This window comes from Heteronotia binoei, chromosome 8 (assembly GCF_032191835.1).
Source record: "Heteronotia binoei isolate CCM8104 ecotype False Entrance Well chromosome 8, APGP_CSIRO_Hbin_v1, whole genome shotgun sequence".
In the NCBI taxonomy this organism is placed as follows: domain Eukaryota; kingdom Metazoa; phylum Chordata; class Lepidosauria; order Squamata; family Gekkonidae; genus Heteronotia; species Heteronotia binoei.
In genome coordinates, this window is record NC_083230.1 from 20,358,810 (window position 1) to 20,377,812 (window position 19,003).

The 19,003-nt window shown below is 42.2% G+C and overlaps 1 protein-coding gene across 1 annotated transcript in view; it reads right to left on the reverse strand.

The window, feature by feature from the left end:
- Positions 1 to 19,003, reverse strand: part of IL17REL (interleukin 17 receptor E like) — a 61,875-nt gene that overhangs the window by 11,810 nt on the left and 31,062 nt on the right. Inside the window, exons 6-11 of the mRNA XM_060244543.1 lie at positions 16,936 to 16,980; positions 10,834 to 10,973; positions 10,658 to 10,729; positions 5,455 to 5,509; positions 2,256 to 2,419; positions 1,420 to 1,464 (exon numbers count right to left, since the gene is read on the reverse strand). Coding sequence (XP_060100526.1) covers positions 1,420 to 1,464; positions 2,256 to 2,419; positions 5,455 to 5,509; positions 10,658 to 10,729; positions 10,834 to 10,973; positions 16,936 to 16,980 — 521 coding nt within the window. The remainder of the gene's footprint in view (positions 1 to 1,419; positions 1,465 to 2,255; positions 2,420 to 5,454; positions 5,510 to 10,657; positions 10,730 to 10,833; positions 10,974 to 16,935; positions 16,981 to 19,003) is intronic.

Here is a 19,003-nt window from a genome sequence, read left to right on the forward strand (position 1 = left end):
AATTCCCGACTGAAGAATCACAACAGAACTAAATAGGGAGTGATCCACAGTATTTTGAGCTGAGCGCAAACTGGCATTGGGAGGTTCTTCCTGACAACCTAAATAATTCAAATAGAATAATGAATTATTGTCAATATTGATGCAAATGTCTCTCAGCGCCTTCTTAATGGTGATTGTCCTAGTGGTTCATCGGAGCCACAGAGATGACAAAGAATGTGAGGAGGATTCCTCTAGCTTGCCTTGTAATGGGACCAGGACCAAATCAGGGGGGTAGGGTTGTTATACGTCACTGAAGTCTGGGGTTTTTAGACAGGGGTGGAATTCCAGCAGGAGTTCCTTTGCATATTAGGCCACACACCCCTGATGTAGCCAATCCTCCAAGAGCTTACAAGGCTCTTTTTTGTAAACTCTTGGAGGATTGGCTATATCAGGGGGTGTGGCCTGATATGCCAAGGTGCTCCTGCTAGAATTCCACCCCTAGTTTTAGAAGGGTAGCCCATGCTGCAGATCCATTAGGGCATTAAGTTCAACTTGTGCCATCTGATATATCTAATAGAACATTTCCACCACAATTTATGTCATTTATTTAGTCCCTAGAAGGGACTAGGGTTGCCAAGTCCAATTCAAGAAATATCTGGGGACTTTGGGGGTGGGGCCAGGAGACTTTGGGGATGGAGCCAGGAGACATTGGGGGTGGAGCCGAGATCAAGGCTGTGACAAGCATAATTGAACTCCAAAGGGAGTTCTGGCCATCACATTTAAAGGGACGGCACACCTTTTCAATGCCTTCCTTCCATAGGAAATAATGAAGGATAGGGGCACCTTCTTTTGGGGCTCATAGAATTGGACCTCCTGGTCCAATCTTTTTGAAACTTGGGGGTTATTTTGGGGGCAGGCACTAGATGCTATCCTGAAAATTTGGTGCCTCTACCCCAAAAAACAGCCCCCCCCCGAGCCCCAGATACCCGCAGATCAATTCTCCATGATTTTCTATGGGAATAAATCTCCATAGGGAATAACAGAGTTCCCAGCAGACATTTCCTCCCCCCCCCCCCACTTTCTGATGACCCTGAAGCGGGGGGAGGGCCTCCAAACTGGGGGGGTCCCCTGCCCCCACCTGGGGATTGGCAACCCTAGAAGGGACTAGGGAGAGAGGACCCATGTTATAAGTCTCTACCAGACAAAATAAATTATGCTTCAGTCTTGCAAAGAGACAGAATTGTTTTTTCTTCACTTCCATTCCCAGTAGTACAGCAAATAAGTAGTGGTAAGAAAGAAAAGAGATGAAGAGAGAAGTGCCTTTTGTCCATCAATGTACACCAAACCCTGCATAATCCATTAACCAGGACATAATATTTTCATAAGCCTGAAACTGCAGTGCAATCCAATGTAATGGACAGAAATTCAGAAGTAATGTACCTTCATGCAAAGTCTTGGATGTGGATCAACACGAGAATATTTTACCTGAATGAAAACAAAATGATTGGCTAGTCAGCTGTCAGCAGCCTCTGAAAAGACAAACATCCATCCCGCAAGTTTTTAAAGGCCTAAAAAGATTATTCATTGATTTTAATTTGTATAAATTCATTCACTGAACTGAAAATAGAACTTAACGGTGCATACCAAGAATAGACACTATGGAACAATTCTGTGTATAAATATTGTGTGAGATTTTCTGTATGAAAATTGCATAATTCTATGGAAGTATTTTGTTATCAAAATATGGGAACTATGAGGACTCACAAGTGAGATCATATTTCCCTCAGTCCTCCTCCCCACACTACCTCCACTTCTCCTTCCCAGGGCAGCCCCTGCAGCATCTCTTCTCTGTCCACATCCTGGATTTTCAGTTCTCCCTTACATCCCTCCTTTTCCCAGCTCCTGCAACATCCCCTTTTCTTCCTGCTTCCCCCTCCCTTCTTTCCATTTTTTTTTTTGCTGTTTTCAGTCTCTCTGTCTACACAGAGAGAGAGAGAGAGAGACTGACATTAATTAAGGCATAAAAATCTCAGCAGTGCTGCTTGGGGTTGCCTGGCAACTTTCAAAATGGCTGCTGCTATCTCGCAACATTTTGCAAGACCCCAGTTAGCATTCTGCATTTTTAATTGCCATGTCTACAGCAGGATGGAACCATAAAAATGACAGCAGTGACAATGGCAAAAACAGAACCTCAACCCTAGCCTCACTTGCCGTGAATGATGAGGCCAAGCACAAAGAGTACCCATCTGTCCACAGATATACTCATCTGTACTTACTTTCTCTGGAACTGTTTTTGAAGAGTTCAGCAGATCAACACATTGATCGCTTGTCTTCATCAGCCTACAAAGGCTGACGTTGACCTGAACAGGACAGGCAGCTTCCCAAGATAGAGTTTGGGTGACAGAATTATAAATAATGCCATCCCACAGAGCCTTGGTATCTAAAAGCAACACACAAAGGAAATGAGGAAAATATAAAACGCAACAAATTCCTCCTACACTAAAGTTAGTGACACGAATTCATTTTTTCTCAGATATTAATTATCTATTCATGAATTGGTGAAGGAAAGGTAGGGTTCTCAACACTGCCTCTGCTGGGGGCAGGGGGTTGAGGAGGGGGTTACTGAGAGGGTGGAACTATAGGAGAATGTGATGTCATGGTTGGCGATGCTCTTGGCTGCCTACAGAAGTCCCATGTGGAAGCCATTCACTCCTTGATTCCTTGGGGGTGAAAAGCAGAAGCTGAGGGTGGGTGGGTAGATAAGAGGCCTGGGGAAAACCCACTGTCCCCAGCTGCGAGAAAAGAAAGGTAGTTCTATACACTCATGCATTATGAGAAAACACCAGTTCTTCTGTGTCCTATGATGATGGCAACCTGAGATCCCATAAGATCGGAAACAGTGGCACATCTGTTCCATGTGGCCCTGAGAATTTTTTAAAATGACTTCCATACACAGGGGTTCATTGGCTGTCTTTGGATCACATGATGCTGTTACCATGTAACACTCCCTACAAGGTACACAACCCCAAAAATATGGCATGACCAAAGTTCAGCAGTTCTTCAGATCTTTGCTGAAGTTCACACATAATGACACCCAGCTATATCCATTGATGGGTGGCCAGTCAGACACCACCCCAGCAAACCTGGCTGAGAGTTTGGAGGCTGTGGTGGGATGGTTGAAGCATTGCACTCAGTTGATAAGAACCTGCTAGTGGTCCCTAGCCCAATAGACACCTGGCTGTTCTCAGCCAGGGCATGGGCATTCTTGGCCCTGGCCCCAACTCTGCTGAAGAACATCCATGCCCTGTGAGACCTAATGCAGTTTCACAGGGCATGCAAAGCAGAGATGTCTCAATAGGCATTTGGTTGAGGACAGCGACAGCTTTCCAGCTGGCTGGCACTCCTGTTTCTCTCGCCTTCCGCCACCCCAAGGCAGTGGCATATTCTGACAGCCTTATCACCATCTTATTGGTCATATGTCCACTACTGATGTATTAACATATTATGGATTTTAAAATAACATTTGTATTGTGTAAAAGTTTTTATTGATGTACACCACCCTGAGCTTTGTTTTACAGGGGAGGGTGGTTTTAACATTTTTTTATTTTATAAATAAAATAAGCAACTTTTGTAGACAAATTTGACCATCACAACAATACAAAGAAAATATTTTTCTGGCCGCTCTCCTAAATGCTTTGTTTAGGAATTTATAATATCGAGAATGTTTCCTTACTGCCAATTAAGAACAACAAATGAGTTTCAAGAAGATGAAAGCACTGAAGGTTGACTGAAAGAGATAGAGTCGCCATTTTGATGACAGAGTCAGAGATAACTCATGGAGCAGTTGCTACCAGCTTCTGCCACCAAGCATCACTGAAAGGGAAAGTGAACAGAGCACTTTATTGGAGGGTATCAGAAGGTGGCATCAAGGTTGCTGTATAGCAGCATGATGAAACCCTGCAGCTACTGAGCAGTTATCAGTACTTAAAACAGTCCAGTGATAATATTATCTATCTGCTGCGTCCATGGGAGAAAGTCTTTCCTATCAGGGATAGTGAAGCTATAAGAACTTCCAGCTGGAGAAAGGATAGAGAAAGATCTAGCCTGTCTGAAATGTGGCACCTTGGAGAAATTTTTATTGTCGTTGTTTCTGTGGTATTATACTGTTGAGTGACTTACAACATAACCTACCTTGGCAGTTGGAGTAGAAGCATTTTCAAATAAGACAAAGTAAAATAAGTAAAAAAAAGCTGTGTCAGCCACGGCAGCCAGACACCTGCAAGGTGCTGCAATAGTTGTTCCAATGCCTATGGTACCACTCTGGTAGACTACTCTATCCCAACCCTTCATTAATAATACTTAGTGGTAATAGCTGGTAGTTCTTCAGAAAAAAACTGTTATCTGAGCCACCCCTGGGCAAGCAGTGTGGAGAATACTGAACACACTGTTACGAGATGTTCTGTGTTCTGAAGGTCTGACAAATGAATGCCAAAAAACTTCCATGGTGCTGTTTAAATAGGTAATAGACTGTGAAGGGTTAATTCCTTGCAGAGCCAGAGACCCTTCAGTCACAGGCTGCTCCAAGGAATCCAATTGGTTAGCATGGTTTGGTAAGGTACCCTAACTAAAATGTTCAGAACTGCTCCTCTATGACAAGCCGTTATCTGACATTCTTATTTTGCTACTTTATTTTAAACATTTTAATGCTGACTTTCCGTCTGATCAGGGTCCCCAAGATGACTCACATTAAAAACATTAGAACAATTAAAAACAACATCAAAATTATAAAACAAGTTAAAAATACATCAAAACCCGGCAGGAGAGCAAATACCCACTACTGGGGATATGCCAAATGAAACAAATTCTGCAAGTATAACTCCCAATACATAATTAATATATAACATTTTAATGCCAGCAAAGAGATAGTTATCAGCCTTGGTAAACATCTTCAGTGTAAGCATAATTTATGTACCCACAACAAAGCAAGATGATTATTTAATTTGGAGCTTCCGCATTGCTCACATACACTAATCCAAACTGAGTTCCCTCCAAACAAGGTATGTTGTCCTCCCTTTATAAGCATGAAGGAACCACAGCACTCAGATAAAGCGCCTGTTTTACTCAAAATTAATTTAGACAACCACCTTCTGAAAGTACTTGATAGATATCAAAAAAGCTGAAAAGAATATCCCACAAAAGGCAATTGTTTCTAATTATTCTACTCTTTGTGAAAATATATACCAAATGCATTCTGCCAGTTGGGTGCAATTGCAAGTAATCTAAAATTACATATCTAGAGTTCTAGTTGTGGAAGTTGGCCCTTAAGCACACAAGGGTAGTGCTGAAAAGCCCACTTCTGAAGCCCTGGGACTTGCACTGGGGTAAATATGTCTCCTCTAATTGACTAGTCAGCCTGCAACTTAGCTACATTCAAAAAGCATATATTCAAAAACACAGGAAATACAATTTACTTACTATTTTTAAAAGGACACATCTGTATTCGTCGTGCATCTGGAATCGCTGGCCAGGCCTGCAATCCAATTATTTTCCCCCCATTAGTTAAAAAATCCATTTCAAATCTTTTTTATGCCATCTTCATTAATGCTGTCTATGCTCACTCATCACTCACAGTCCAATCCAAAATAGAGTTACACTGTGATGGGCTGTACTTTAAAACTTCAGAAGTGCTGTTTGAATAGGTAATAGACTGTGAAGGGTTAATTCCTCACAGAGCCAGAGAGCCTTCAGTCACAGGCTGCTCCAAGGAATCCAATTGGTTAGCATCAGCTGAGCAGAGAAAAACTTGAAAGCTAAATGCTGAGGAGAGATTCGGTCTGAATTCAGCCCTGACTGAGAGCAATTTTGGCAAGGATAGTTAGGTGAACTCTCATTCAGGCCAAGAAAAGGGGTTAGATGTTCTAGAGAGAGAAGGATTTCCATACCCAGTTAAAACAGGATGAGAGCTCTGGAGATATCCCTGGACCGATGTGATTACAGGCTGCCTTTTGAAACCAGAAAATTCAATAAAGCTCATGAAGACTACTAGTGTATTTAGCAAAGGAGTCTGGGTACAGGACAGAGTATCTCAAGCCTTCTGGAAACCAAAAGAGACAATTACACATTCAAAGAAAGTGTACAGGAATGCTTGGGAAACACTAAAACAAAAGCCTCTCACCTTAAAGATTCTAAGGCCCATTATGCAAACACATCTTACTTCAGATTTTCAGAGCAGTAAGCCTATAATCTTGACTTTGGATTCTTTGCCCACCTTATGCACCATTCTTTTACCTTCAGTGCGTTTGTTCTGCAGCTACAGTTTTTAAAACTCCCTTTTCTGAATTGGGGTGGAACGTCACTTGTGACGTGGGGGGTGGTGTCTAAAGTTTTTTCCTGATTTACACAATTGCCAAATTGCAGCTACATACTAGAGTCCAGCAAGCACCTTCCATTTAAATCTATGTGATTCGGGTTTTGTACAGGCATTTTAGCATTAGTTTGTTGAATGAAAGGGAACAGAAAGGAATGCAGGCAAAAGATGGGAAACCCAATGTTGAAATTAACGAGACTTTTTTTAAAACTGACAACAGCTGTGAAGTCTCATTTTCCATATTGCCATATTGCATAGGAAAAAGAAGAAGAATTGGACTAATACCCTGCCCTTCACTCAGAGTGGCTTGCGATCTCCTTTCCTTCCTCTCCTCACAGTAGACACCCATTGAGGTACATAAGGCTGAGAGAGCTCTGAGAGAACTGCTATTGAGAGAACAGCTCTGAGATAACTGTGACCAACCTAAGGTCACCCAGCTGCTTGCATATGGAGGAGTGGGGAATCAAACCCAGATCTCCAGATTAGAGTCCGTCGCTCTCAAGCACTACGCCACACTGGCTAGAGGATACTCTGCTGTGTTATCAGCCACTGAAAAAAATGGGGGGGGAATCACATAATCTCACACTCATGTTGAGTGTACGGAATGCATGGTAGAATGATAAAACACTGACATTGCAAGCTGTGATTGTCAGCAACATGTGTGTGTGTGCGTCTCTGTGTGAGAGTACACATCTGTGCAAAGTTGGCTGCAACTCCACCACACTTTGCACAAGGCTGCAATTTGTACAGGGGAGGAGTCCTCTGGCCAGCCCTGTAGCTAAGAGTCACAGGGCAAGGGGGCCACAGGGAGTCTGTAGGAGAGAGCCATGGGGGTAAGAGCAAGAAGCTGGAGAGGCTGGGGGCCACCCCTTTCCCTCCCCCCTCCAGTGTGATTTAAATTGCATGGAAACTCTGATTACCCTTCTACCTTTCCTAGAGCTCAGCCTGCAATGATCAACTTCCAATTCCGAAGTTCAAAAGAAGGCTGATTTGTATCTCTGTGCTCCCTCCCCATTTCCTTGCTTTCCTATGCCCTTCCCCAACTGGGAGCATCAGGGAACACACGTGGCTTATACACGCTTGCTGGGGGACACATGTCCTCCTCCCTCCCTCCCCACCCCAAAAGGACTCTAGCTGCCCTTGCAGCCTGTGCAAACTAGGGGCCTCTCCTCTCATCCACCCAAGAACTTACCATTCAGGATCATGGCGGTAGAAAACAGGACAGCACACGGAGCCCCCAGCTCTTCATGGCTGGACTAAGGGCTGCTGGGAGCAGGGGGTGAGGCTGGCTGCCCAACTACCCACCCAACTTTCAGAATCTGCCTGCCGACCCACCCAACTCTGCTCAGAGTGCTTCAGGGGAGAGTTTGCTGGTGCCGTCTGTCTTGCCTCGATCAGGGCAGGGCTTTTTTGGCCCTGGCCCCAGTCTGGTGGAATAAGCTCCTCATGGAGATCCAGGCCCTACCAGACCTGTTGCCATTCTGTAGGGCCTATAGGACGGAGCTGTTCCACTGGGCCTTCGGTTGAGGCAAGCGGGTGTCCTCTCCTCTCCTCTTCTTTATTATTCAACCATCTACTGCCTACCCTCACAATGACTTACCATCTGAATAATTATATTCGAGCCGATAACTGTGCTTAATCTGCAATGTGCCCATCCTGCCTGTGTTACGTTTTATTGAGTTATGTGGTGGTGTTTAGTTGCATAGTATTAATTTTATTGTTCTATTTTAATTGTTTGTATGCTTGTAATCTGCCCTGAGCCCATATGGGGGAGGGCGGAATATAAATCTCCTAAATAAATAAAATAAAATAAATACTGCTCATGGTCTTGGCAGTTTTTTAAAGCCTGTCTTGTGCAGATTGTACCCTTCCTCCAAATGGAACAATCCCAAGCAATTCTTAAGTTCAGCAGTTCACAGAAAGTCCACGTGGTTCAGCCGCCATTTTAATATTAGGCTTCCAGAGACTGCCAAAATGGTTCCCCAAAAAAACTTGTTCACTAAAGCATTAAAGGGAACAATGTTTTCAAAGCTTTAGGCTTTCCATCCCAGTATCTCTCTCTGCCTCTTTACATCTCATATCAATTTCACTCTGTGCTGAGGATTCCCCCTCCCCTTATTTTGTTTGCATACAGAACTGAAATCCTTTTTTCTTTGGGAATACTGCCATTTGCCTCCTATCCTTTCAAGTCAATACCAGCAGGGAACTAAACCTCATGCAGCTCCTTTTTAACTTTCCCTCATTGTTTTAATTTTTTTTTCCACCATTGCAAAACTAGGGATAGTCTTATATTGTGAGACTCACGCTGCTTGTCAAATAATTAAAAAAAATTAAAACAAGGGGAAATGGAGCTTGTTCGCCGATGAAGGAGGGAGGATGGCAGAAGGTGCAGAGTGGGTGGAACTACCTGGATGTGGGTGAGGAGTAACTTCAAAAGGCAGCAAAAGGCAGGGGGAAATCTGAGGGCATCTGTACACTTTTGAATTGCTTTTGGCTTAGAAGCGAAACAAGGAGGGAAATGGCACAAAAGCACTCTCAGAAACTCAGGGGAAACAGAGACCAGAAAGCAAACTGAGTGCTGAGGGGAAGAAAATCAATGCAGAATGACAAAATAAAACCTGACAGACATGCATGGTGAAAGCGAGGGGGAACACCCCTGCATAATAGGCCTAAGTCACTGGGAAAAACTTAAGAAAATCTCAATTGTTTAAAATGTATGAACTGAAGTCTATGCATGTACTGATTTATCTCAGAGTTCTTTATTGAGTTACCTCAGAATTTTTACCCCTGATTTCACCTGACCTTTTGCCCTCTATGTTGAATAAAATGCTTTGGTATTTTTGAATTTCAAACAGCTTCGAGTGCCATTTCAGTTATTTAAGTGGAAGGGCAATCTTGACCCTTTCCTCAGATTCCTGGGCTGAGTCAGCAGCAAAATATCAGACTGTAATAGGACTGGACAACCATAGTTTCTTCAAGGAAGAATAAAACAAATAGCTAGGGTGTCTCAGTCAGACAGTGAAAGATAAAAGGAAGGAAAATCTTGCCTCTGAGGGAGGGAAGTGAAAGATGTGTGCCATATATACAATTCTGAAGTTCACTGAAGTAACTCTACTCAGGATACTGTAAAGCACTGCTTGAGGCATTCTCTATGGGGTACATTTCTTGTAGAGGAAAGAGGGCAAGATAGATTTAAATGCTTGAATTATACTCTGTTCATTTATAAAATGAACAGGGTGGATGGATGCTTTAAAAATGTGGAAAAGTCAATACCCAGACTGGTTTAGAAAAATCTTACTCCTCATGACCAGTCCATTTCAGACCCAGCTCTCTCCCAGGGAAAAGTGCCCCCCTGCCTCCTTTTCTTGCCTATTGATTCCATGGGAGGAAAGCGAATTTCAGTCTCTCTCTGCCCTACAAACAGATTAAAAAGTATATTCCAAGGAAGCTTTCAACAAAAGCAGCCATTTATCTTTCTTGAGTTTTTAAGTAGTGTAAAGACACCTATACTTCTTAAATAATCATTAAATAAACTATTCCCTCAAAAAATATCCATGATCTATCATTAACTTCCTAAAAACTTAAAGGGAGACCCATCACTTCACTTTGAATAATGGACACCATGGGCCTGATCTTGGGTTGTTTCTTTCTGGCATTCAAGTATTTCTAGTGGATGAAGTGGAGGGATTATTTTTACCAATTCCCCACTCCCATCTCCCATCACACCCTCAATTGTTTCTGGGGATCTCTTGAACTCCAAGGACAGTGGTATGGGGGGGTAGGGCTGCTGATTCTATTCATACATAACTGAATTAAACCCAATCATTTTAATATTATTGTTTTCCTCACTCCATGGGCACATTGAAAACATTTGCAAAATTACTTTTAGAAATAAGATTATGTTTATGTAAGCCAAGGTTTAATTTCTAAAATGGAGACGCTGGGCACTGGAAAGTGTTACCTCTGATCTCAGCTAGATTCAAATCCAGTAAGACCATAGAGACCAACAAGATGTTGAGGTTGTGAGCTTTGGAGCGTCAAAGCTGCCTTCATCAGAAACCTCTGATCTCAGAAACACTTTCTAAATCCTAGCTCTATGGGATTCCATGAGGAATTCTCCTCACACAATGTAGGACAAACTGCTGGCAAAATAGAACTGGGGTTTCTCATGATTCTGGAAAGATTTCTGCCAGCATGCTTGTTTGGTTTCTATTTAGGGATTTTGTTCTTAGATAAATAATGCACTTTTAGGGAGGAACTCCTTTTTAAATCCCAATTACACATAATAACAAACATGCCAAAAACAGTTACCTCGATGCACAGGCAAGGAAACAGCTGGGTAAATGGCAAAGAAATTGATTTTGTCAAGTCACTCCTTTGAATCTGAAATTGTAAAACAGCAGCAGCAAGTTAAGTATTTCTGTTTGTTTGTTTTATGGAAATGATTGGTTTATGGAAATGATTTTAAGTACATAGTAAGCACTTACCAAGGAAACCAATCCAACATCCTCACACACATACCACTGGTGGCACAAACGGACATAATAATCGACACTTCGGTCCACATTGGAGATGTTCAGCAATATGGCGTCTCTTGCTCTGTCCACTTCATAAGACAATTTTCCAGCTGAAATGTTTTTTTCAAAATGAACCCATTACAATCATAAAGATTCCCGCTTGAGCTTTTGTTAATGTTGTCCAATATAATTAAAAGCCTGAAATTCCACACACAATGGGAATATAAATCCCATTTTATTTCTATCACGATTAACATCGCAAACTGAATTGACATACAATGTCCATAAAGTCATGGCTGATGCCTTGCCCTGATTCATGAACCTTTATTAATACAAAATCAGAAAAATCGTGAAACTATGAGATTCCTCTTTTTAATATAATTTGCTGGTCCTCATGGGAGCTGGGTTGTGAAATGACAACAGGATGGAAATACTGGCTTCTTCACACCCCAGTGGGTTGGAACCCATGGATTTGTTCAGCTTTCCTTCAGCACAAGGAGTCAAGAAAGTGTAAAGGGAAGAGGGAAACAACAGATTTGTGGGATCTACACAATATACCTCTACATGGTTTCTAGTTCTTGTATAAGTGCCCCTCCTTATCTATTTGTCACCCATGTTCACATAACAGTTGTCCCTTCTATGTAATTCCCAGTCAAATCCCTACAAATCCTAGAACCAAAAACTATCCATATTGCAATACATATTGGCCTGGATTTATATAATGTAAGTTAATTTTTTTGAATTTTATGGCTGATAGTAAGGCTATAATACAGGTACCCCTGATCTTAAACCATATATTTAGGATTGTGTACAATGGCTGTCATGATTAGCTGTCTAATTCTGGCCACGCAGGTGAAGCTATCTGTCCTTGGCCAGCAGGTGAAGCACCCACCTATTTCTATCCCCTCCCCATTCATGCAGTGGAGACTTATTAGTGTTGAATCTGCTAAACTGAGACTTTGCTCTTCTTGTTGCCTCCATATGGTCCTTCTCACAGTCCTCTTATAGCAAGCTGTTGTTCCCAGTGACCCAACTCTTGCCTATTTCATAGCATCATAGGGTCAAAAGAGACCCCCTCCCCGACTCATTCTTCTACTCCAAGGCAAGATCTACCATAAATATACCACGTACACATTAATCCACAAAATCAAAAAGGTGAAGGACACCAAAGGTCTCTACTGAGATGTCTCTGGGTATTTAAAATCTTCTTCTAATCTGTGCTTCACTGGCAGAAGAAAAGAGTAAGTGATTTTAGGAAAACCTACCATTCTCATGCACAAAGATTATCCAGGGTAATCGTGGGATGCTTTGGGTGGGACCATGGGTTAGTGGTAGAGCATCTGCTTTGCATAAAGATTGCAGAAGTTACCAGGTTTAACACTAGCATCTCTAATTAGTGAAAGACCGCTGTCTTAAACTCTGGGGTGACTCTAGCAGTAAGAGTTGACAATACTGATACTGCTAGACCGATGGTCTGACTTAGTAGAGGCCCGCTTCATGGGTTCATGAGGCTCTGCCTGATTAGTAACATGACCAAAAGGTGGCAAAGAAAACTAAGAATATATTTAGCTTTCAATTATTAGCATCCAAGAGGAAGCTGGGATAGGACCAATGTTTCCTCTAAGCTTCACAGTGTTGTGAGCAAAAATTCTCCTTCATGAGTGAAAAAAGCTAGTAGCGTTAAAGTTGCGAGCGAATCTACATTTGACTATTGCATAAATTAGTTTTTTAGAAGATTATTTCCATATCCTTGAAAAAAATCTCAGAATGAATTCTTTTAAACTATGGGCGTTTTCGCACTTACCTTACGCCGGAGCGACGTCCCTCTTCACCGCGCAGCGTCTGCGCGGATTTCGCACTAATTGCTCCGCAGCACCCGGAAGAGCCGCAAAGTCCCGCGGCTTTTGCGTCGCAAATGTAAACCGCCAAAAACCAGTTTACATTTGCAACGCAAAAGCCGCGGGACTTTGCGGCTCTTCCGGGTTCTGCGGAGCAATTAGTGCGAAATCCACGCAGACGCTGCGCGGTGAAGAGGGACGTCGCTCCGGCGTAAGGTAAGTGCGAAAATGCCCTATATTTGAACTATATTTTAAGAATAATTTAAATATTATATGATAAAACAGAATCAAGTCAAATTTCATTGCAAAAAATGTTGTCCTCCAGGCCTCCAGAGAACAGGTCTACCTTCCTCTTTGCACTATATTGGTAGACCTGGCCTCCGGAGTACAGGTCTATATTGGTAGATGTGTATTGGTAGATGTGACTTCTAGAGGCCTAATGTGGCCTACCACTATATTGGTAGGCCTGGTCTTCAGAGAACAGGTCTACTTACCCCTTGCCACTATGTTGGTAGACCTGGCCTCTGGAAAAGATGTCTACCTTCCCAAGTCCACTATATTGGTAGACCTGGCCTCAGATCGTTGCCCTGTGCTGATCCTTAGAAAACATACCAGCATTTGGGGAAGGGACTCTTTCAGTCTACTTTGGTGAGGGAGTTAGTGAAATATGACAAATATACAGGTCAAATATAACAGAGGTGGAACAATCACTGTCAGAACCCTGCCTAATCCAACGAACAGGAAGTTGCTTAAATGTTATTAACCTGCCCAAACTACTTATTTATTCAAATATTTATATTCTATTTTTACTGTGACTTAAGGCAGCTTACAAATCATACTGAAAAGCATAATAGGGGTGTGCAAAAAAAAGAGGGGTTTTTTTCCTGCTCCATTATAGCCTATGGGGACCGTTATAGGCTATAATGGAGAATCAATCCAGAGGTATCTGGGGCTCAGAGGGGGCCTGGTTTTTGAGGAAGATGCACCAAATTTGCAGGATAGCTGCTGGTGCCTCTTCTAACCCTCCCCCCCCCCCAACTTTCAAAAAGATTGGCTCAGGGGGCCCAGTTCTATGGGCCCCAGGAGGAGGTGCCCCCATCCATTGTTTCCAATGGAGGGGGAAATGCTTGTAAGCTGGAAGCTAAAATCCCTGAGCAGCCAGCTAAAATTTTCTGTGCCAGCACTTTCGAGTGCAGCCCAGAAGGAACACTAAATAGGACAGTTACTGTATTGGCCCAAGAGCTGAATGAAAGGCAACATCTAGCTGTGAAGATCTCAATATGGCAGGAAATACTAAGGGGACAAGAAGAGTAAGGGTTGTGCAGGCCACAGAGGCAACTCCGTTCATGGAAGGAGTGACCACAGTGACTCTTTCCGTTCTTCAGAGAAGCAGCAGCACCACACAGGAAGCTGGCTACCTTGTATTCCCACCTTAAGGAGAGCCAGTTTGGTGTAGTGGTTAAGTGTGTGGACTCTTATCTGGGAGAACCGGGTTTGATTCCCCACTCCTCCACTTGCACCTGCTGGAATGGCCTTGGGTCAGCCATAGCTCTGGCAGGGGTTGTCCTTGAAAGGGCAGCTGCTGTGAGAGCCCTCTCAGCCCCACCCACTTCACAGGGTGTCTGTTGTGGGGGAGGAAGGTAAAGGAGATTCTGAGACTCTTTGGAGTGGAAGACAGGATATAAATCCAATATCATCTTCTTCTTACAGTCCATAGGAGAACAATGTTGCATGCCTGTGCGAGACAGAGCCAACCATTGGAATGCAACTTCTAGCATAGCCTGGGCCAAAAGATACTCCATTTGAGGAATTATTGTTCCGCATCTCATAAAGGTCTTTATGCCCCCCTGTTTTTGTGATGCAAAAAAAAAAGTCTGGAATGCTGTCATTTGGCATGTGCTGGGGCTTGCCTAGCCTGATCTAGACAGCTGTTCACAGATCCCAGATGTTTCAGACAGAAACCACTGGGAACTCCACCTTATTAAAGTTCTTAAACTTGAATTTATTACTATTGTATTTTATGCCTGATTGAATTGTAAACTGGTCTCAAGACCGTAGTAACTACTACTAGTACTACTATTACCAGCCCGAGGCACACTGCTCTCTCACCTAAGTGGCGGAAACAATCATCCGGTAGATTAAAAAAAATTTTAATCTTTCCTTGAAACAGAATGTTATTTTTTATTTATTTTACCATTTACGTAAAATTTATATCCCATCTTTCTGCTTTCACAAGGGCCGCGAAGGTGGCTAGCTATTTAAAACATACTAGACACAAACACATTTTAAAACTATTAAAATCAGTCCTGCCAAAACACACATATCATTAAAACAGAGTTAAAATATGTAAAAAAAAAAAGACATAAAGCAGCAATTAAAATATTGTTCGGGAAGGAAGGATAACTGAGGGAATGCCAAAGGAAATGTTGGCGACTTGGCCAAAAATGCCCTCTCCTGGGTTGCCACCCATCTGACCTCAAAAGGCCAGATGGGTTCATAAGGGAGTTAGGTGAGGTGTTCCTTCAGGTACGTTGCTTCCAAACCTTATAGCACTTTGAGGACCAAGATTAGCACCTTGAATTGTGCCCAGAAACAAAATGGAAGCCAGTGTAGATGGACCAAGACTGGAGTTATATGGTCCCTATGACTCACTTCAGTCGTCATCCAGGTTGCAGCATTTTGTTCCTATTAACATTTCCAAACACTGCTTGAGAGCTACCCACATCGAGCACATTGCAGTAATCTAATCTAGATGTCAGAAGCGGCCCTTGTACTATGATTCTAAACAGTCTTTCCCATTGATTTCCATAGAAAATATGTCAATATGTTAAAAAAAAAATGAGGAGGCAGGTTTGCAGCCCACAGTCCATTCCTTGGACTGTGGGCTGAATAGTAAAACCGGTATGCAGAACGAGTACTCTCTGTGTGAGGGAGTTATTCCTTTGTAATACACATCAAGCACAACGTTGGCCGGATTCCTAGAGCTGGAAGGAGGATTCCAGGCTATCTAGTCTAACCCCTGATCAACGCATGAGCAACCAGCAGAAGTCCAGGATGTGGGGATATAATGCAAAAGCTGTCTCGTAAAAGGTTTTGTTTTGTTTTTAGTTTTGTTTTGCCTCCTGCCATCCACCAGAATGCGGGTGCGTAATGGGAACGAGGCCAGTAGCTCTCCTACCCCCAGTGGACAAACGGCAAGCCACAGTGCAGGACATCCAAAGTTAAAACATTCCTGGCAAAATAGTCATCCAGCCTCCGCTTGAATCCCTCCAGCCATTTAGCCGATGTCCATCGTTTCTGATTTACCAAAGCATGCGTCTACCACAGAACTAGCTGAGTTCATGAACAATTGTCACGGTATTGCCGGGACCACGGAGGAACTGCTAAACCACAACAAAGATAAAGCTCTCCATGTTAAAACACAATCCTGACTATGTAATGAGTAATAGTGTCAAAATACAAAGAGTATCATCAATACAAAACATATCAGTAATACAGAAAGTTAACACCTCATTAGTTCCACAATGCTACTTGTTGTGTCCTAGGTTCAAATGGAGAACTGTTACTTTTGGAGGGAAGCTGAACAAGCCAAGCTTGTACTCCACACCAAGGTTCCAGAGAAGGCCTAAGCGTGCCCAATCAGGGGAAGGATTGAAACATAAGTAGCCAATCAACATCTAGGCTCATACTGTACCCTGATAGGCCCTTAGGCCTCTGTAAATAGCCAATCCATGTACATAGTTAAGGTCCAATCAGAAGGGGGCAAGAATTGTATAAAAGGAGCGGGAGGTTTGAATAGAGCTCAGTCTGTGTTGGTGTTCCTGAAGTAAAGCTTGCTGAAATCACTCTCCGACTCTGGTCTCTTACTGCGCCGACCCCAGTACTTTACACTACTACTGTCCTTATATGGCATAAAGTCTCTATATTATATTCCAGTGCTATATTGGAAAAAGGTCCAACGGAGAACCAGTCTCCTTAACAAACCATTTCAGATCTCAAATCCTTCTCTTTTTTTGGACCAATCTTGGACATGTGCAATTTTCTAGGTCCAGTAGTGCCAGAAATTATACAATCATCATCTGTGCCGATCCAGAATTCCTAGCTTTCTCTAATGTTCATGCATAATAATGGGAACACCATAGTTAACACATTCCTTGTCAGCAAAACAGGCGTGGACAATGACAGTATTCTAAAATTATTACATGTAATTTATACCTTCTGGATCTCAGCTTACCAAAGCAGCTTGGGATATTTTTTCCCACATCACTATTTCTGCAATCTGCAAAATAAAAAAAAACAGATATTTCTGAGAGAACAGAAACTTTTCAGATAACCAATCTGTTCTCTATCCTCTTGAGGCCTAGCTTGCACCAGTAGATGCCCTTCAGCAGTATATAAAGAAGACAGCATTCTGGTCACAGGTTAAGATGCAAATGTGGATAGAACTTAAGATGCAACAGAAACCTCTTCAGACTATGGCCTATTATGCACAGATGTCTTGCCTCATTTTCACCGTTTACGTCCATCAGGTTTTCTTTTCCATTCTGAGTTGTTTTTCCTCCCCTCAGCACTCCGTTCAATTTCTGTTCACTGATTTCCCAGGTTTTTTAGAATGCTTTTGTGTCCATTTTTCTGTTGTTTCACTTCCAAGCCAAAGGTAATTCAAAAGTATACAGATCCCTTGGTTTTTCTCTCCTGCCCTTTTCCCATCCCTTGAGGGTCAAATCACTGCCCACATTGATATTGAGCGTTTTCGCACTGACCTTACTCGGGAGCGACGTCCCTCTTCACCGCGCAGCGTCTGCACGGATTTCGCACTAATTGCTCCGCAGAACCCGGAAGAGCCGCAAAGTCCCGCGGCTTTTGCGTCGCAAATGTAAACTGGCCAAAAAAACAGTTTACATTTGCGACGCAAAAGCCGCAGGACTTTGCGGCTCTTCCGGGTTCTGCGGAGCAATTAGTGCGAAATCCGTGCAGACGCTGCGCGGCGAAGAGGGACGTCGCCCCCGAGTAAGGTCAGTGCGAAAACGCTGGTTGTTTCACCTACTCTGTCCCTTCTGCCTTCCTCACCTCTTCATTGGTGTACAAGCTCAATTTCCCCCTCATTGTTTTAAATTTTTATTTTTTAAAAAATAAGCAGCATGAGTCCAGTGATATGAGAGTTGTTAGTCTCAGATCACTGAATAAAAAATTGATGAGGATAAATTTAAAAGGAACTGCACAAGATTTTGGCATTGATTTAAAAGAAGACTCAAAGATGAGGCACACAAGTGTCCCCAGTGCAAAAAGGGGGTTTCAGTGCTGCATGCAAGCAAAATAATTGGGGAGGGGGGAATCATCAACACAGAATGAAATTAACATGAGATGTAAAGAGAAAGACACTGGCATGGGAAGCCTAAACCTTTGAAAACATTTTTCCTTCAACGCTTTAGTGAACAGAAGTTTTTTGGGGGAGCCATTTTGTTTTTTGTTTTTTTTGTTTTTTAAGTTTTACCATTTTATTTTCGTTTATACAAAAACATCATACATCAATATCTTATACAGATTGGGGTTGCTTGTGGCATATACAAACATAAGCATTTCTTATTTAATTATCTGATATTATTGTTATTTCCACTAGCTTTATTATCTTAAATTAATAAATCTTCCCTCCGTTATCTCACTTATTAAGCCAAACATAGAATTTTCTCCATTTTTCAGTTGCATCTACTTTATTTAGACCTCTTATCATATTGGACAGAATATCCATTTCTGCGACGTTGAAAATTTTTTGTACTAAGTCATCCCTTTGAGGTGTATCTTTCTGTCTCCAGACCTTTGCAAATAAAATTCTGGCAGCTGTTAAAATATAGACAGTGATATATTCATCTTTTCGTGGTACATTATCTTTAACCAAAGATAAAAGCATTAACTCTGCTTTGAAGTGTATATTCACCTTTAAGATTTCCTTCAATAAATTATAAACCATCACCCAGTATTTTTGTGCTAAGTCACATGTCCACCAACAATGAAAAAATGTACCCGTCTTCACTTCACATTTCCAACACTTCGGTGATATCTTAGAGTTAAATTTACTTAACCGTGATGGCGTAAGATACCATCTGTGGAACATTTTGAAATAATTCTCTCTAAAACTCACCGGTTTGATTGTTTTATAGTTATTTTTCCATAGGGTTTCCCATTGATCTATCATAATATTTTTCTCCAAGTTTTTCGCCCACCATGTCATGGTCTCTTTAACCGCTTCGTCTTCTAACTCCATTTGTAAGATATAGTTATATACCCTCTTAATTGATTTATAT